The sequence below is a fragment of the Schistocerca gregaria genome, chromosome 1 (genome assembly GCF_023897955.1).
Source record: "Schistocerca gregaria isolate iqSchGreg1 chromosome 1, iqSchGreg1.2, whole genome shotgun sequence".
NCBI classification, from domain to species: Eukaryota; Metazoa; Arthropoda; class Insecta; order Orthoptera; family Acrididae; genus Schistocerca; species Schistocerca gregaria.
The window spans coordinates 1,159,879,639-1,159,893,900 of NC_064920.1; the positions used below are offsets into that span (position 1 = coordinate 1,159,879,639).

Genomic DNA, 14,262 nt, shown 5'->3' on the forward strand with positions numbered 1-14,262 from the left:
ACAGAACCACAGGCACATAGACACAGGCAACAGAGCATGCACAATGTCGGCACTAGTACAGTGTATATCCACCTTTCGCAGCAATGCAGGCTGCTATTCTCCCATGGAGACGATCGTAGAGATGCTGGATGCAGTCCTGTGGAACGGCTTGCCATGCCATTTCCACCTGGCGTCTCAGTTGGACCAGGGTTCGTGCTGGACGTGCAGACCGCGTGAGACGACGCTTCATCCAGTCCCAAACATGCTCAATGGGGGACAGATCCGGAGATCTTGCTGGCCAGGGTAGTTGACTTACACCTTCTAGAGCACGTTGGGTGGCACGGGATACATGCGGACGTGCATTGTCATGTTGGAACAGCAAGTTCCCTTGCCGGTCTAGGAATGGTAGAACAATGGGTTCGATGACGGTTTGGATGTACCGTGCACTATTCAGTGTCCCCTCGACGATCACCAGAGGTGTACGGCCAGTGTAGGAGATCGCTCCCCACACCATGATGCCGGGTGTTGGCCCTGTGTGCCTCGGTCGTATGCAGTCCTGATTGTGGCGCTCACCTGCACGGCGCCAAACACGCATACGACCATCATTGGCACCAAGGCAGAAGCGACTCTCATCGCTGAAGACGACACGTCTCCATTCGTCCCTCCATTCACGCCTGTCGCGACACCACTGGAGGCGGGCTGCACGATGTTGGGGCATGAGCGGAAGATGGCCTAACGGTGTGCGGGACCGTAGCCCAGCTTCATGGAGACGGTTGCGAATGGTCCTCGCCGATACCCCAGGAGCAACAGTGTCCCTAATTTGCTGGGAAGTGGCGGTGCGGTCCCCTACGGCACTGCGTAGGATCCTATGGTCTTGGCGTGCATCCGTGCGTCGCTGCGGTCCGGTCCCAGGTCGACGGGCACGTGCACCTTCCGCCGCCCACTGGCGACAACATCGATGTACTGTGGAGACCCCCACGCCCCACGTGTTGAGCAATTCGGCAGTACGTCCACCCGGCCTCACGCATGCCCACTATACGCCCTCGCTCAAAGTCCGTCAACTGTACATACGGTTCACGTCCACGCTGTCGCGGCATGCTACCAGTGTTAAAGACTGCGATGGAGCTCCGTATGCCACGGCAAACTGGCTGACACTGACGGCGGTGGTGCAAAAATGCTGCGCAGCTAGTGCCATTCGACGGCCAACACCGCGGTTCCTGGTGTGTCCGCTGTGCCGTGCGTGTGATCATTGCTTGTACAGCACTCTCGCAGTGTCCGGAGCAAGTATGGTGGGTCTGACACACCGGTGTCAATGTGTTTTTTTTTCCATTTCCAGGAGTGTATACATGGTTATGAACTTAGCCATTGGGAATCGTATCAGACATATCACTATTGGTTGGTCTCATCAGTGAATAATCAGCAGTAACATGTTACGTTGCAATGGGGCAGGCTCATCCAGAATAGAACTGTGATCTGCATCCCATTCCATGGTCTAGTTCGAGATTGGGTGTTGCAGTAAACAGTCTGTGAGGGAGCTCTGAGCAGACCTTGCAGTGCAATCATTGTGCATAGGTGAATGTAGGGTATAGCAGTAAATATTTAGGCCTGTATGGGAGCTCTGAGCTACAGGCTTAGTAGTGCAATCATTGTCAATATGTGTATGTACTTTACAGCAGAAGGCCACAGTATGTGCAATAAGCGGAGCGAATGCCAATCATGTTCTCTGTTGCTGTCTCTGCTGCACACATCCAGGATGCTAATGTTTGCATTACTTTTCAGAGAGTTGCCAAGTATGTGCCACTGCAGTCCATGCTGCAGTCATCATGGGCTGCCACTGATGACACCAATGCCTGCTGGTACAGCAGCGTTTCTTTGCTGTTCCACTGCATCCACATGCTGCTGCCAGTCCAAACTGCTGTCATTATCACTGCTCCTGCCTGATAATGATGCAGCCATTGGGTCATACGAATAAAACAGAAAATATGCTTATGCTTCTCTTGAGAATGTTCTCACAGTATGAATAAAATTGTGGGGCAAGTTGCTTAAAACAAAGAACAGAACAGCCTTCAATGCCAGTGATAACAATCATGTGCGGGTAAGGTGTGCTTCCTTGTGTGTGTGTTGGGGGGGGGGGGGGGGGGGAGTTGCACACATGCCTGTTTGCTTTGCACAAGAAGGCTTTGGCCTAGAGTTATCATGTGTAACAGTCTTTTCGTTGTGCCTGTCTGCAACTCAGCACGTCATCTGTATGGTGACATTCCAGCCTGAAGTTTCCACTGTTTGTTCTCCCAAAATAGTGTGCAGCTAGCAAGTAGCTGTTTAACACAGTCCCTGCTAAATGAGTAAATGATTAACACTTATGTGAAGTCTGTTTCTGGTGTTCATTCACGCAACAACTATCTGCAATCTCTCCATGAAAATATGCATATCGATGTCCACACAAATTCAGTAATGTTGTTGTCTTTTTCTGCAAGACGGTATTTTTTTTTCAGTGATGTATTGTGTAAATATGAACAATGTTCTGTGCCACATACAATCACTATGTTTAGGTGACTTTTTAGGCCTATTATTGATTCTTGAACAGTGTTTTTAAATTTGTGTGTCAAAAACTTTACAAATTCTTTCACTGGACTCTTCTTTGTTTGTGAGTGATAATATGGTTTATGTGCTTTTTTGTCGTACAAAGTTAATAAACTGGCCATTGTCTGAAAAATAGAACACTGAGAATAATGAATCAAAAAGTGAAACCAAAATTGTGGTGTTATGTACGTTATTCATCCAATACCTTAAGTTTTTCAGCTTTATGATTAGAGACTTATGTTTTACCAAAGGAGTGGTGGAGAATAAACTACAGAAATAATTTTGGTCCATTTACAGCTTACACTCAACAGTTACATAGAAAGCTCTTAGTGTATAAAGCATACATTTATCTTTTTGTTACAAATGCTGTAAAATTTGTTAAGGAAAAAGGATAACTGTAAATGATACAGGTAATATAACTTCTATTAAAAGACCAACAAAATGAAAAGTTGCATTTTATTAAGGCAGATAGAAAAAGCACTACATTTTATCCTCTGAAGCATTTATCCTCTCAAGCAAATTCCTGCAGAGTCTCACATGTACCAACATCGAATTGTCATTTCTAGCTGGCTTTTGGTTTTGTGTGCTCTTCCCAGTCTGAGTAGCCACCTTTGTAGTGTTTTGCCCTGAAACAATGAAGTTCATCTCTTGTAATGTTATCCTCATGAATGTGGACCACTTTAGAAAAAACAAATACATATTTTACAAAAGAATCAGCCTGGTTATTAAAATCCTTCAAGCAATGAAACAAAACAATGTGTTACAACAATGCTGTATTATCATCAGGTCTAAAATAAACAATATTTGATTTATTGGTAAAACTGCTGGATTCCACCAGAAAGGAAAATACAGTACAACAGAAAGCAGGGCTACAACTTGCACGTTCCGAATGTCTTAAATCAGTAGACATATATGCTGGGTGACATGACTGGAAAGCAACAATTGAAATTTTTTAAAAGAAATCAATTTCCTATTGACTGTAGAAATCATTTATTTTTACTATTGCAGTTTTGGCCTTAAGGCCATTATTAAGTGGTATACTGCCAAAGGCAGTGAATCTTTATAAATCCTCCGACACATGTTCTTTTCATTACCACATCTGAGCCTTTTTAGAAATGTTAACATCTTAAAACAAATATCAGTAAACCTTAAGTGAATAGTGAAACAGATAATTCTACAGTTAATGCTGAATATGTTGTCTGTTCAAAAGTTCTATATGAATGTAAATGCCAACCATGAAAATTTAAACATCTTCAAATAGCCAATTTGAATTTGCGTGCCTGTATATAAAATGCTGTTAATTGTCACATAAGGAAAACCAATCACTTTTGAAGACATAGTGGCATTGACAGCCATGATAAAACACGACAACTCACACATAAACACAAAAGGAGTTTATATATGTGCTACACTCCATATAAATCACAACATAACTAACTTATACACATTCAGAGATGAACTAAAAGCATTCCTCCCTGTCAATGCAATGTGTAAATTTGAAAATAATGTTGGAGGTCTGTTCAAAAAATTCCACAAATTAGTCCACAAAATTTTTCTACGGTTACCTTTTACTTATTGTGCATGGTCTCCTTCAAAATACTCTCCTCCACAATCAACACACAGCTCTTGGTGCAGTTTCCACTTCCAGAAGCAGTCTTCTATGTCTCTTGCTGTATTGTGCAAAGCACTGTCTGCGAAATTTCTTTTATCGATGTAAATCTTTGTCCTTTCGATAGTGTTTTCAACTTTGGACATAAAAAACTCTCTACAAGGGCCAAGTCTGGTGAGTAGAGAGTATGGGGTGGCACAGCGGTTTAATTTTTTTGTGCATTAGTCATGCACCAACAGGGGTGAATGTGCGGGCCATTATCGTGATGCAAGCCCCGTGAATTGTCACATTTCAGGCTGTTTCCTTCTAACAGGCATCGTGACACACCCTGATAGTACCATTGATTAACAGTTTGTCCCTGTGGCATGAATTCATGATGAACTAATCCTTCAAAGTCAAAGAAAACTATCAGCATGGCTTTGACACTTGACCTAACCTGATGAGCTTTTTTTGGTCTTGGAGAAACTTTCCTGACCCACTGTGAATACTGAACCTTAGTCTCAACATTATAACTGTAGATGCATGTCTGAACACCAATTATGATTCTCTAAAGGAACATCTCATTCTCATTTGCACAACCCAAAAGCTCTTCACAGATTGTGAGGCGCCATTCTTTCTGGTTGTAACTCATGGGCTGTGGGACGAACTTGGTGGCAGCATGATGCATTCCAAGATGCTGTGTCAGGATTTCATGGCATGATCCAGCTGAAATGTTACATTCTTCTGCAATCTCTCATACAGTCAGTTTTCCATTGCCAAGCACAATCTGTTGATGTTCCTGAATGAGCATTGACTTTTAACTTTCATCTGGCCTTTCTTAAACCGATGAACCATTCGTAATACCAAGTATGGTTTAAGCATTCACCACCGTAGGCTTTATGCATTTGGTGAGGCTCTGGTAAAGGTTTTTGCGAGTTCCAAGCAAAATTTAATGCAGACACCTTGCTCCTCTAACTCTGCTATCTTGAAATTCACAAACTGTGTGATGTTCTACTCAATGCGGTACTGAACAATAACTAGCAGACATACAACAATGAAACTTCCGGAGTTGTACATTAAACACAGGTGTGTGCAGGGATGCCAACCGCATTTTGCTCCAACACACCACTGGTGCGAAATTATAAACGTTCTGGGAAATTTTTTAAACAGATCTTGTAAGCATGGGGTGATCAAAAAGTTTCCATTCTAAGACCACACAGTCCAGAAACAGTATGCCAATCATGCAAAATAACAGTGAACACTGAGGCAATCATCCCATTGACACACCAAGTTGAAAAGATTCCTTGAATGGATGAGCCTGGCCTCCCAGATTGACCAGTTCCTTGTGTTGAACTGTGACCAATACAGAACTCCCCAGAGGTTTTGCCTTAATTGCACACTGTAATTTCCCCAGCATTGCACAGTACCATTCACCAGTCATGGAGACACAAAGTTTGACACAAATTTTGTGAGAAAGTGAGTCTCATTTATGCCATATCCGGCTGGCTGATTGATGGTTAGATCCAGCAGAGCTACAAAATTGCAGGAATGCTGACTGGTACTTTCATCTGCAGTCCCATATAGTAATGCACTTCTGTGTGGTTAAGAACAAGAGATTTAGTGGACAGATGATGTGCAATAGGGTAACTGAGCGTTTGTAAAACCAAGAATGCATGTGCTGTCCTTTCAGTACATCTGTTGTCATCTTTAAAGTCAAGAGATGTAGAAGAAAGTGCAACCCTGTGCCACACTGGTCCATGTTTGCAGTAAGCTGAATGAATGGGCCCAAGTCATGGTGCTGGGGGAAAATAAAAATCAAAACATCACACAACCATCTTCTGCCTGACCTAAACCCTCCACACACTGCAGGTTAAACATCTCATTGGGCTTTTGATGAACTTGGTGTTGTGCACAATTTGAAAAATGGCAAAATTGTGACTCATCAAGACCATAGAACATGGTTCCAGTCAGCTGCTGTTCAATTTCCGTGAAGACATTCAGACTTGTGTGCCGCTGTAAGTTATGGCGTCCTGCAAAGCACCTGACCCCAAGTGTCCACTGAATGCATTTCCCCTCACAGTTTTTACTTGGAAACTGGTTGAGCTGGATGTCCATTGACTGACACCTGCAATTCCTGCCTCGTTTGAAGCTGTCTGTCATTACCAAGATGTGACACTTGCTTCCAATACTTGTCAGATCCTAATGTGTCACGGTCCCAGCAAAAGACTACCTCCTTGCCAAGTTTTCGGAGCCGTGTAAAAACTCATGGACAAGCTGATCAACTGCTCTACCAGATACATTTGGTGGACTGTTTATAGCACATTGAGTGAGTCAGAACAAACAAGAAACCTTGTACTATTATGCCTGTGAATACACTCCAGTGCCACCAAAGCATCATAATTTGTTCAGAAGACGCACTTTGAAAACTCTACCACGAAAAGCAACTGAACAACCAAGAGCATTCTCTTGCTGGGATCCACTTGATAAACAATGGTAAAACTACAATGCATACTTAAAATTGAAGAAAACAGAGTTTTACAAACATAATCTGAAGTACAAGTTTTCTTGTGCTGCATAAAGCTTAAACAGAATTTTACAAACATCATCTGGATTAAAAGTTTTCTTGTACTGCGTAAAGCTTAAAATCGCTTTGGGCTTCTGGAGACACGAAGGCAATTTGTTCCATCCCTGACTGCATTCAGAGGTCTGACATTTTCAGATCACTGAGACAGTCAGTAGCACATACCCTAATGGCTTGATCACGGGGGGCAGATTCCTGAACAGCCATTTAAAGTTGTGGTGTACTGCCAGTGACTGAGGCAATGCTGAAACGTAGAGGATCAGCTAAGCCAGAGTGGTGGTTTACCAGTCTCTACGCAGAGACTCTGAACTGGTTGGTCCGAACAGCTCCAGTTGATATTTGCATGCCCTTATAGTGGACAGCACCTAACGTCTCGAGGCAGTAAATAGTGTCCGATCTCAAAACTACACTGCCATAATGGAACCACAATCTGATAAATGCCCTATAAAACTGCAAGGTTGTGGAACATGTCAGCTTCTTACACCTTTCTGCTGAGGCAATTCAAAATATTCAATGATTTGAAGCCCTTTGTTCACATATCTCTCAGGTGTCGAGGCCAGGCTGATTTCAAGTCAGACAGTATGCAGAAACTGTGCACACTGCCTTTAAATTTTAAATGTAAAATATTGTCATCCCCCCCCCCCCCCTCCACTTGTGAGCTCTGGCTGGTTACACCTTCAACAAGCAGTGTTAAAATTGACATAAGTAGTCTTCTCTGGTGAAAACATAAAACTAGTTTTACTGGCCCAAGCTTCCAGCTTCCTGATTGTCAGCTGTAGTTACCTCATTGTCATTGTAAGATTGGAGGAAAAGTAGATTGCAAAGTCATCCCCAGACAAAGAGTATTTAACAAGGCTCCTGACTGTGGAGGTGATGCTATTGACAGCAATTTGCAAACAGTGTAACACTGAGTACACTACTTTGGGGGGATCCCTTTCTCCTGCACATAGCAATCAGATAACGTATCACCAACGCAATATCGAGAGCACTGGTTCTGGAGGAAGGATTGGATAAGAAATGGAAAACGTCTATATAATGCCCAGTCATGAAGTTGGTGATGGGTTTTGTACCTCCATGTAGGGCCGTGTGCTTTTTTAACATCAAAAAACACACCAACCAAATGCTTTCATCATAAGAAGGGCTCTTGTATTGCTGCCTCCAGTAGAATTAAGTCATCAAGGGCAGAAAAGTACAAAAAGTAGAGCCTGAAACTGCACTGGGAGCCATTAGGTGACCTCGGGATTCAATGAGTCAGACGAGAAGTAACAGACCAGGCACTCTAGAGTCTTATCCATAGATTCACCAGGGAAGACGAATGGAATATTCCAGAATTTGAAACACGAACATCTGCTAGCATGAGTTTCTTAGAAGTAGATACCTTAGGGTTGCGAAGCAACTAAAATCGCTTGATACGGGGAAGTCTTCAGGTCCAGATTGTATACCGATTAGGTTCCTTTCAGATTACGCTGATACTATAGCTCCCTACTTAGCACTCATATACAACCGCTCACTCACCGATAGATCTGTACCTACAGATTGGAAAATTGCGCAGGTCGCACCAGTGTTCAAGAGGGGTAGTAGGAGTAATCCATTTAACTACAGACCTGTATCATTGACGTCGGTTTGCAGTAGGGTTTTGGAGCATATACTGTATTCAAACATTATGAATCACCTCGAAGGGAACGATCTATTGACACGTAATCAGCATGGCTTCAGAAAACATCGCTCTTGTGCAACGCAGCTAGCTCTTTATTCGCACGAAGTAATGGCCGCTATCGACAGGGGATCTCAAGTTGATTCCGTACTTCTAGATTTCCGGAAAGCTATTGACACCGTTCCTCATAAGCGACTTCTAATCAAGCTGCGGAGCTATGGGGTATCGTCTCAGTTGTGCGACTGGATTCATGATTTCCTATCAGGAAGGTCGCAGTTCGTAGTAATAGACGGCAAATCATCGAATAAAACCTGAAGTGATATCAGGTGTTCCCCAGGGAAGCGTCCTGGGACCTCTACTGTTCCTGATCTATATAAATGACCTGGGTGACAATCTGAGCAGTTCTCTTAGACTGTTCGCAGATGATGCTGTAATTTACCGTCTAGTAAGGTCATCCGAAGACCAGTATCAGTTGCAAAGTGATTTAGAAAAGATTGCTGTTTGGTGTGTCAGGTGGCAGTTGACACTAAATAACGAAAAGTGTGAGATGATCCACATGAGTTCCAAAAGAAATCCGTTGGAATTCGATTACTCGATAAATAGTACAATTCTCAAGGCTGTCAATTCAACTAAGTACCTGGGTGTTAAAATTACGAACAACTTCAGTTGGAAGGACCACATAGATAATATTGTCGGGAAGGCGAGCCAAAGGTTGCGTTTCATTGGCAGGACACTTAGAAGATGCAACAAGTCCACTAAAGAGACAGCTTACACTACACTCGTTCGTCCTCTGTTAGAATATTGCTGCGCGGTGTGGGATCCTTACCAGGTGGGATTGACGGAGGACATCGAAAGGGTGCAAAAAAGGGCAGCTCGTTTTGTATTATCACGTTATAGGGGAGAGAGTGTGGCAGATATGATACACGAGTTGGGATGGAAGTCATTAAAGCATAGAAGTTTTTCGTCGCGGCGAGACCTTTTTACGAAATTTCAGTCACCAACTTTCCCTTCCGAATGCGAAAATATTTTGTTGAACCCAACCTACATAGGTAGGAATGATCATCAAAATAAAATAAGAGAAATCAGAGCTCGAACAGAAAGGTTTAGGTGTTCGTTTTTCCCGCTCGCTGTTCGGGAGTGGAATAGTAGAGAGATAGTATGATTGTGGTTCGATGAACCCTCTGCCAAGCACTTAAATGTGAATTGCAGAGTAGTCATGTAGATGTAGATGTATTAGGGTTGGTACAATGTTCGCCTTGCGTCCAGAATGGAATTAATATTGCCTCCTTCCAAGCCATTGCCTTCTTCCAATTGCTTTCTCCCAAGTGATGGAGTTATGTCCATCAAACAGGATCTGATTGGAACAAGACAGGAGTTTGCCGTTGTCTACAGGGCACATATGACAGAGCATGGCAAACCATATTTTACAGACGACAGGACGTTAAGGACTATATAAACCACGTAAATTTTTAAGCCATTTTTTAAAAAAATAATATTTTTACAATTTTTTATTAGACTGCAAAGCTGGCTAAAAAAATTCTTAGTTTATAAAACCGAACTGACCTTTTAATACCCTAAAATTTATCATCTTCTAGTTTTGGTCCTCTATTTGCACTTTTAGTCTTCCTCATTTTTTTTTCAGTTTTTCTTACTTTCTGGTGGAGGGTCAAAGTACGACTCAGCTACTTTGTTTCCATGTTCTTCTGGATATGCTATTACTTTCAATTTGCAGCCCCCACCATATAAATACCTTTTATTTTATCCATTACGAAACTAACCACTAAAAAAGTACATAAAGTTCTGGTTGAGAATTATAATTTATTTAGGAATAAAGGAGATGACTCACCGAAAGACAAAAGTGCTGTATCCTCAAAAGGTACAGGGATTGGCTAGGTTTTGGAATACATTTCCTTTTTTGAAGCTTGTAGGAAAAATGTGCACAAACACAAACACACACTCACTCATGTGCTCATGCATGTCCCCATACATTGTGCTCAGTCGACTGCCAGCACTTTCCTGGCCCATGGTGATTGTACTGGGGCGAGGTGGGGGTGTAGGGTGGAGTGGGATGAGGGATGGAGAGAGGCGGGAGGTAGGGAAGAGGTTGGTGGTGGTGGTGGTGGTGGGGGGAGGGGGGGGGGCGACTAGCAGCTCTTGAAAGAGTGGGAGCTGTCTGTGAGCTAGCTAGGAGGTGGAGGGGGGAGAGGGCAGATGGCTGGGCACAGGATTTCATAGACGGGCGTGAGATGAGAGCACACAACTAGCTAATGTGGGGCACAATTTGGGTGGGGATACTGGGGCAAGGGATGGTGCACACACACTCTCCACTCTCACTCTCTCTACCCTCTCTCTCTCTCTCTCTCTCTCTCTCTCTCTCTCTCTCTCTCTCTCTCTCTCTCTCTCTCTCTGTAATGTGGGAGGTGGGGGCAGTGAGTTATCTTAGGATTAGGCCAGGAAGATTATGGGAGACAAGGATGTGCATGTGCTGTAAGGACAGTTCCCATCTGGCAGCTCAAAAAAGCTAGTGGTGGTGGGGAGGGTCCAAATGACACGGGTTGTGAAGCACTAAAATCTTACAGCACATCCTTCACTCCTGTAACCTTCTTGGCTTAACAAGCCTCCCCCCCCCCCCCCCCCCCCCCCACAGTAGTGTGTGTGTGTGTGTGTGTGTGTGTGTGTGTGTGTGTGTGTGTGTGTGTGTGTGTGTGTGTGTGCGCGCGCGCGCGCGCGCGCGAGCGTATGCATGTTTTTCCTACACGCCTGAAAAAGGAAGTATATCCTGAAACCTAGCCAATCTCTGTACCTTTTGTTTTTGTATCTATCAACAGTGCAGCACTTCTGCCTTTTGGTGAGTCATCTCCTTGATTCCTAAATGCTTCGTAAGTACTAACAAAAATATTGTACTGTTACCCATAACACAAATCACTCTGAATTCAAGTTCACTGGCACCACAGACAGCAATGACACATTACAGGCTAAACAGTGTTCTGGTTTTGTGGTGGCAGGGCACGAGGGAGACAGTGTTAGCAAACTTGTGAATCTCCACAACTCATGTTCAACACAATGGTGCACTGCTAATTCCAGTTGAATCCAGTGCAGCCAATAGAGATAGGTTTCCCATGGAATCAAATATATAGCAATTTTTAAGATAGGCAAGAATTTTAAACCGAACGCTGGACATTTTTATATTAATTACGAGTATAAGATGTACCTGAATTTTGGAGGTAATTATTCAAAGAGAAAAGTGTTTCTTATGTCTGTAAAATGTGGTAATGAACTTGATCCTTCACTGTAACACTGTCTCTGGTGTGGACACAGCTGATTACAATTCCCACATGGTGAATAGCATATGGTAGAGCTCCGAAAGAGACGAAATGGAGCCCTCTCATCTCAACAGGAGTCTGTCTGGATGACACCATGACAGTAAGAAAGTATTCAGCTAAAACCTGAGCCATGTTTGTAGACGAGTCCACCATGACCCCATTTTTGAACAAGGCCATAAAGGGAGATTTACCACCCTTGCTTGAAATCCACCTTATTGAGTCCCAAATACGTGCAGTGGAAGTGGACCAATTAATGGAAGTCCTTACAGGAGTTCCTCTTCCATTTTCTTATCACTCACCTCTCTTGAGATCTTGCAAATCTGGAGGCACAAAGATTTTCTGTAGGTGGATGGTGTCTGAATTTTGGCAAAGTTATGCACCAGGCTATGATTGCCGAGTGACATTCGTCATTCCACCAAGGGACTGGCTGGCCATGGTAAGAGGGAAAGAGAGTAGTGGTACCTGTCAGAAATGAAAACAGTCACTCCAGCCTTAATCCTGTCTTCAGTAACATTTTATGGGTGTTAGCCCCATAATGCGGGTGTGTTGGTTACTTTAAAATTAGTTTCTTGTAACCAGATGTAGAACTGTCTTTCCTTTCTTTTCGATCAGTATCCATTTAAAATTCAGAGCAATAGGAAAGTCCCTGTGGCAACCTCTGATTAGCGATGGTTGTCCTTATCCTTCTTCCTTGGCAGTAATTTACCTCAGAAGTCATGGGTACAACAGATGGTGCCCAGCTCTCTGGTTCCCCATCTGGATATCAAGTGTTCTCAACAGAAAAATCACCACCAGAAAGGTAGTTCACTGGTTTTGCTGGTACTTTTTTCAGTTTCAAATGACTTTTTGTGTGATGTTTTTCCTTATTTATGGGAGGAGTTGCTTGTGTCGGTAGTGAGGACAGCTTAATAGGCTTCTGATAGCGTGCACTGGTAGGTGGCCGAGATCCCATCATCGACGGCTTCCAAATGATTTTAGGTTCAAGTGGGGCTTTTCCCCTACAGGTACTCTGACAAGTGCACGTACTTGTACATGAATCTGTAGTCTGGGTTTGTGTGGAGGCATGACACTTGGCAAATGGCTTCATGTGGGACAATGGAAAAGAAGTAGCAAACACCAGAGGTTGACACTTCCTGCACCATACTGGGTGATCCCTTGAGCAAATTGCACATTTTGGAGGAAGGGTACAAGAGTTGCCTGTCCTCCCATTACCTGTTACATGCCATAGTGGTATGACTAAATCTTTGACATTTGAAGCATTGCAATGATTTAGGAACAAATGGTCGAACCTTAAGACAGATAAAGCCTGCAAGAATATCTTCAGGTAATTCCAGAGTGTTGATTGTTAGATAAATGTTGCCGTTTTTCCAGTATGCCATTGACTCTCCACACATACTTCTGTACTTATAAGACACCCATATTTTTTTATTCTTCATGTAACTCCTCAGTGTCCATCTCCATTATATTGCAGCAGGTAGCGCTGCCTTTACAGAAGTTAAGAGGGTTATGAAAAACAACCTCAACAGGATATTCACCTATGGCCTTGCATATTGGAACTTATATACTTGGTTTGATGTGGCAGTTTCAATGAGAAGCATTCCATTAAAACGCCATTTAACTCTTTTTAAGGACCCAGCAATATCACCTTTTGAATATACGAAGAGGAGACTTCCTCAAGACTCCCTCTGCCCTCTAGATTGCAATGAAAGTGTTACTGCAGATTAGTACCCTGTTACTATAATCCCAGGACTCCTTCTTGGATGGACTGACCAAGTGAGCTCTCTTTGTTGGGTTGAGGTACTACCTAACAGCACATCCATCCTGTCATGGATAGGCATGAACTGAGGTCACTCCATAGGTATCCCAAGAGCAGCTAGTAATACAAATGTTGAGCTACACAGAGCCCCACATGCCTGAGGAAACCTTATACAACTGGCCCAAAGGTTGCCCACTAGAGACTATTTCACCTCAACAGCCAATCATCACACAGAGATTATATATATGGGGGAGGAGAGGGGGAGAGAGAGGGGGTGGCGGGTGAGTACCTTACTCATGGTCCACGAGGCCCCTTTTCTCGTGAAACACACAACATTCCACTCTGCATCTAACAATGGTCCCTGGAGTGGCAAATAGTCAGTCCCCAACTCAGGGAACTGGGGTTGCCATGCTCATATCCAAGAGCTCACTGGGAAAACACCTTGAGACCCTCCCTTCCCTTCTTCAGGCTCCTTCGCTGTGGCCTGTCTGGCCTGTGTGACCCTGCCAGTAGCTATGCTACTGCCAACACAGCTCTCAGTGACATTGAGACATGCAAACCTCTTGCCTGGTACTAAAGCTGCCTGCAATAACTCCCCAGGGAGGAAATTTCATCAAACTGGAATTGGCTTCTTGGGGGGAGTTCCCAAAGTTGACAAATCGGAATTGATGATAACAGTCTGCACTGACTGCCTCACCTGCTACGCTGTCAGAAAGGCTGTGCTGACTACTGAAGCTACTGAAACTCCAAAGTTTTGAAGCGTGGAGCACCCTACATGATGATCTCTGATCATGGAAAAGT

At 43.6% G+C, this 14,262-nt stretch overlaps 1 protein-coding gene and 1 long non-coding RNA gene across 5 annotated transcripts in view; one reads left to right on the forward strand and one right to left on the reverse strand.

The window, feature by feature from the left end:
* Positions 1-2,013, forward strand: part of LOC126284178 (uncharacterized) — a 63,470-nt gene extending 61,457 nt beyond the window's left edge. Inside the window, exon 2 of the long non-coding RNA XR_007551447.1 lies at positions 1,759-2,013. This is a non-coding gene — a long non-coding RNA (uncharacterized LOC126284178). The remainder of the gene's footprint in view (positions 1-1,758) is intronic.
* Positions 2,014-2,998: 985 nt separating this feature from the next.
* The window catches only part of LOC126284120 (uncharacterized), a 424,622-nt gene continuing 413,358 nt past the window's right edge, over positions 2,999-14,262 (reverse strand). For all 4 annotated transcript variants that reach the window (XM_049982826.1, XM_049982815.1, XM_049982834.1 and 1 more), the window contains one exon: positions 2,999-3,185. In XM_049982826.1, coding sequence (XP_049838783.1) covers positions 3,122-3,185 — 64 coding nt within the window. In that variant the 3' untranslated portion in view covers positions 2,999-3,121. The remainder of the gene's footprint in view (positions 3,186-14,262) is intronic.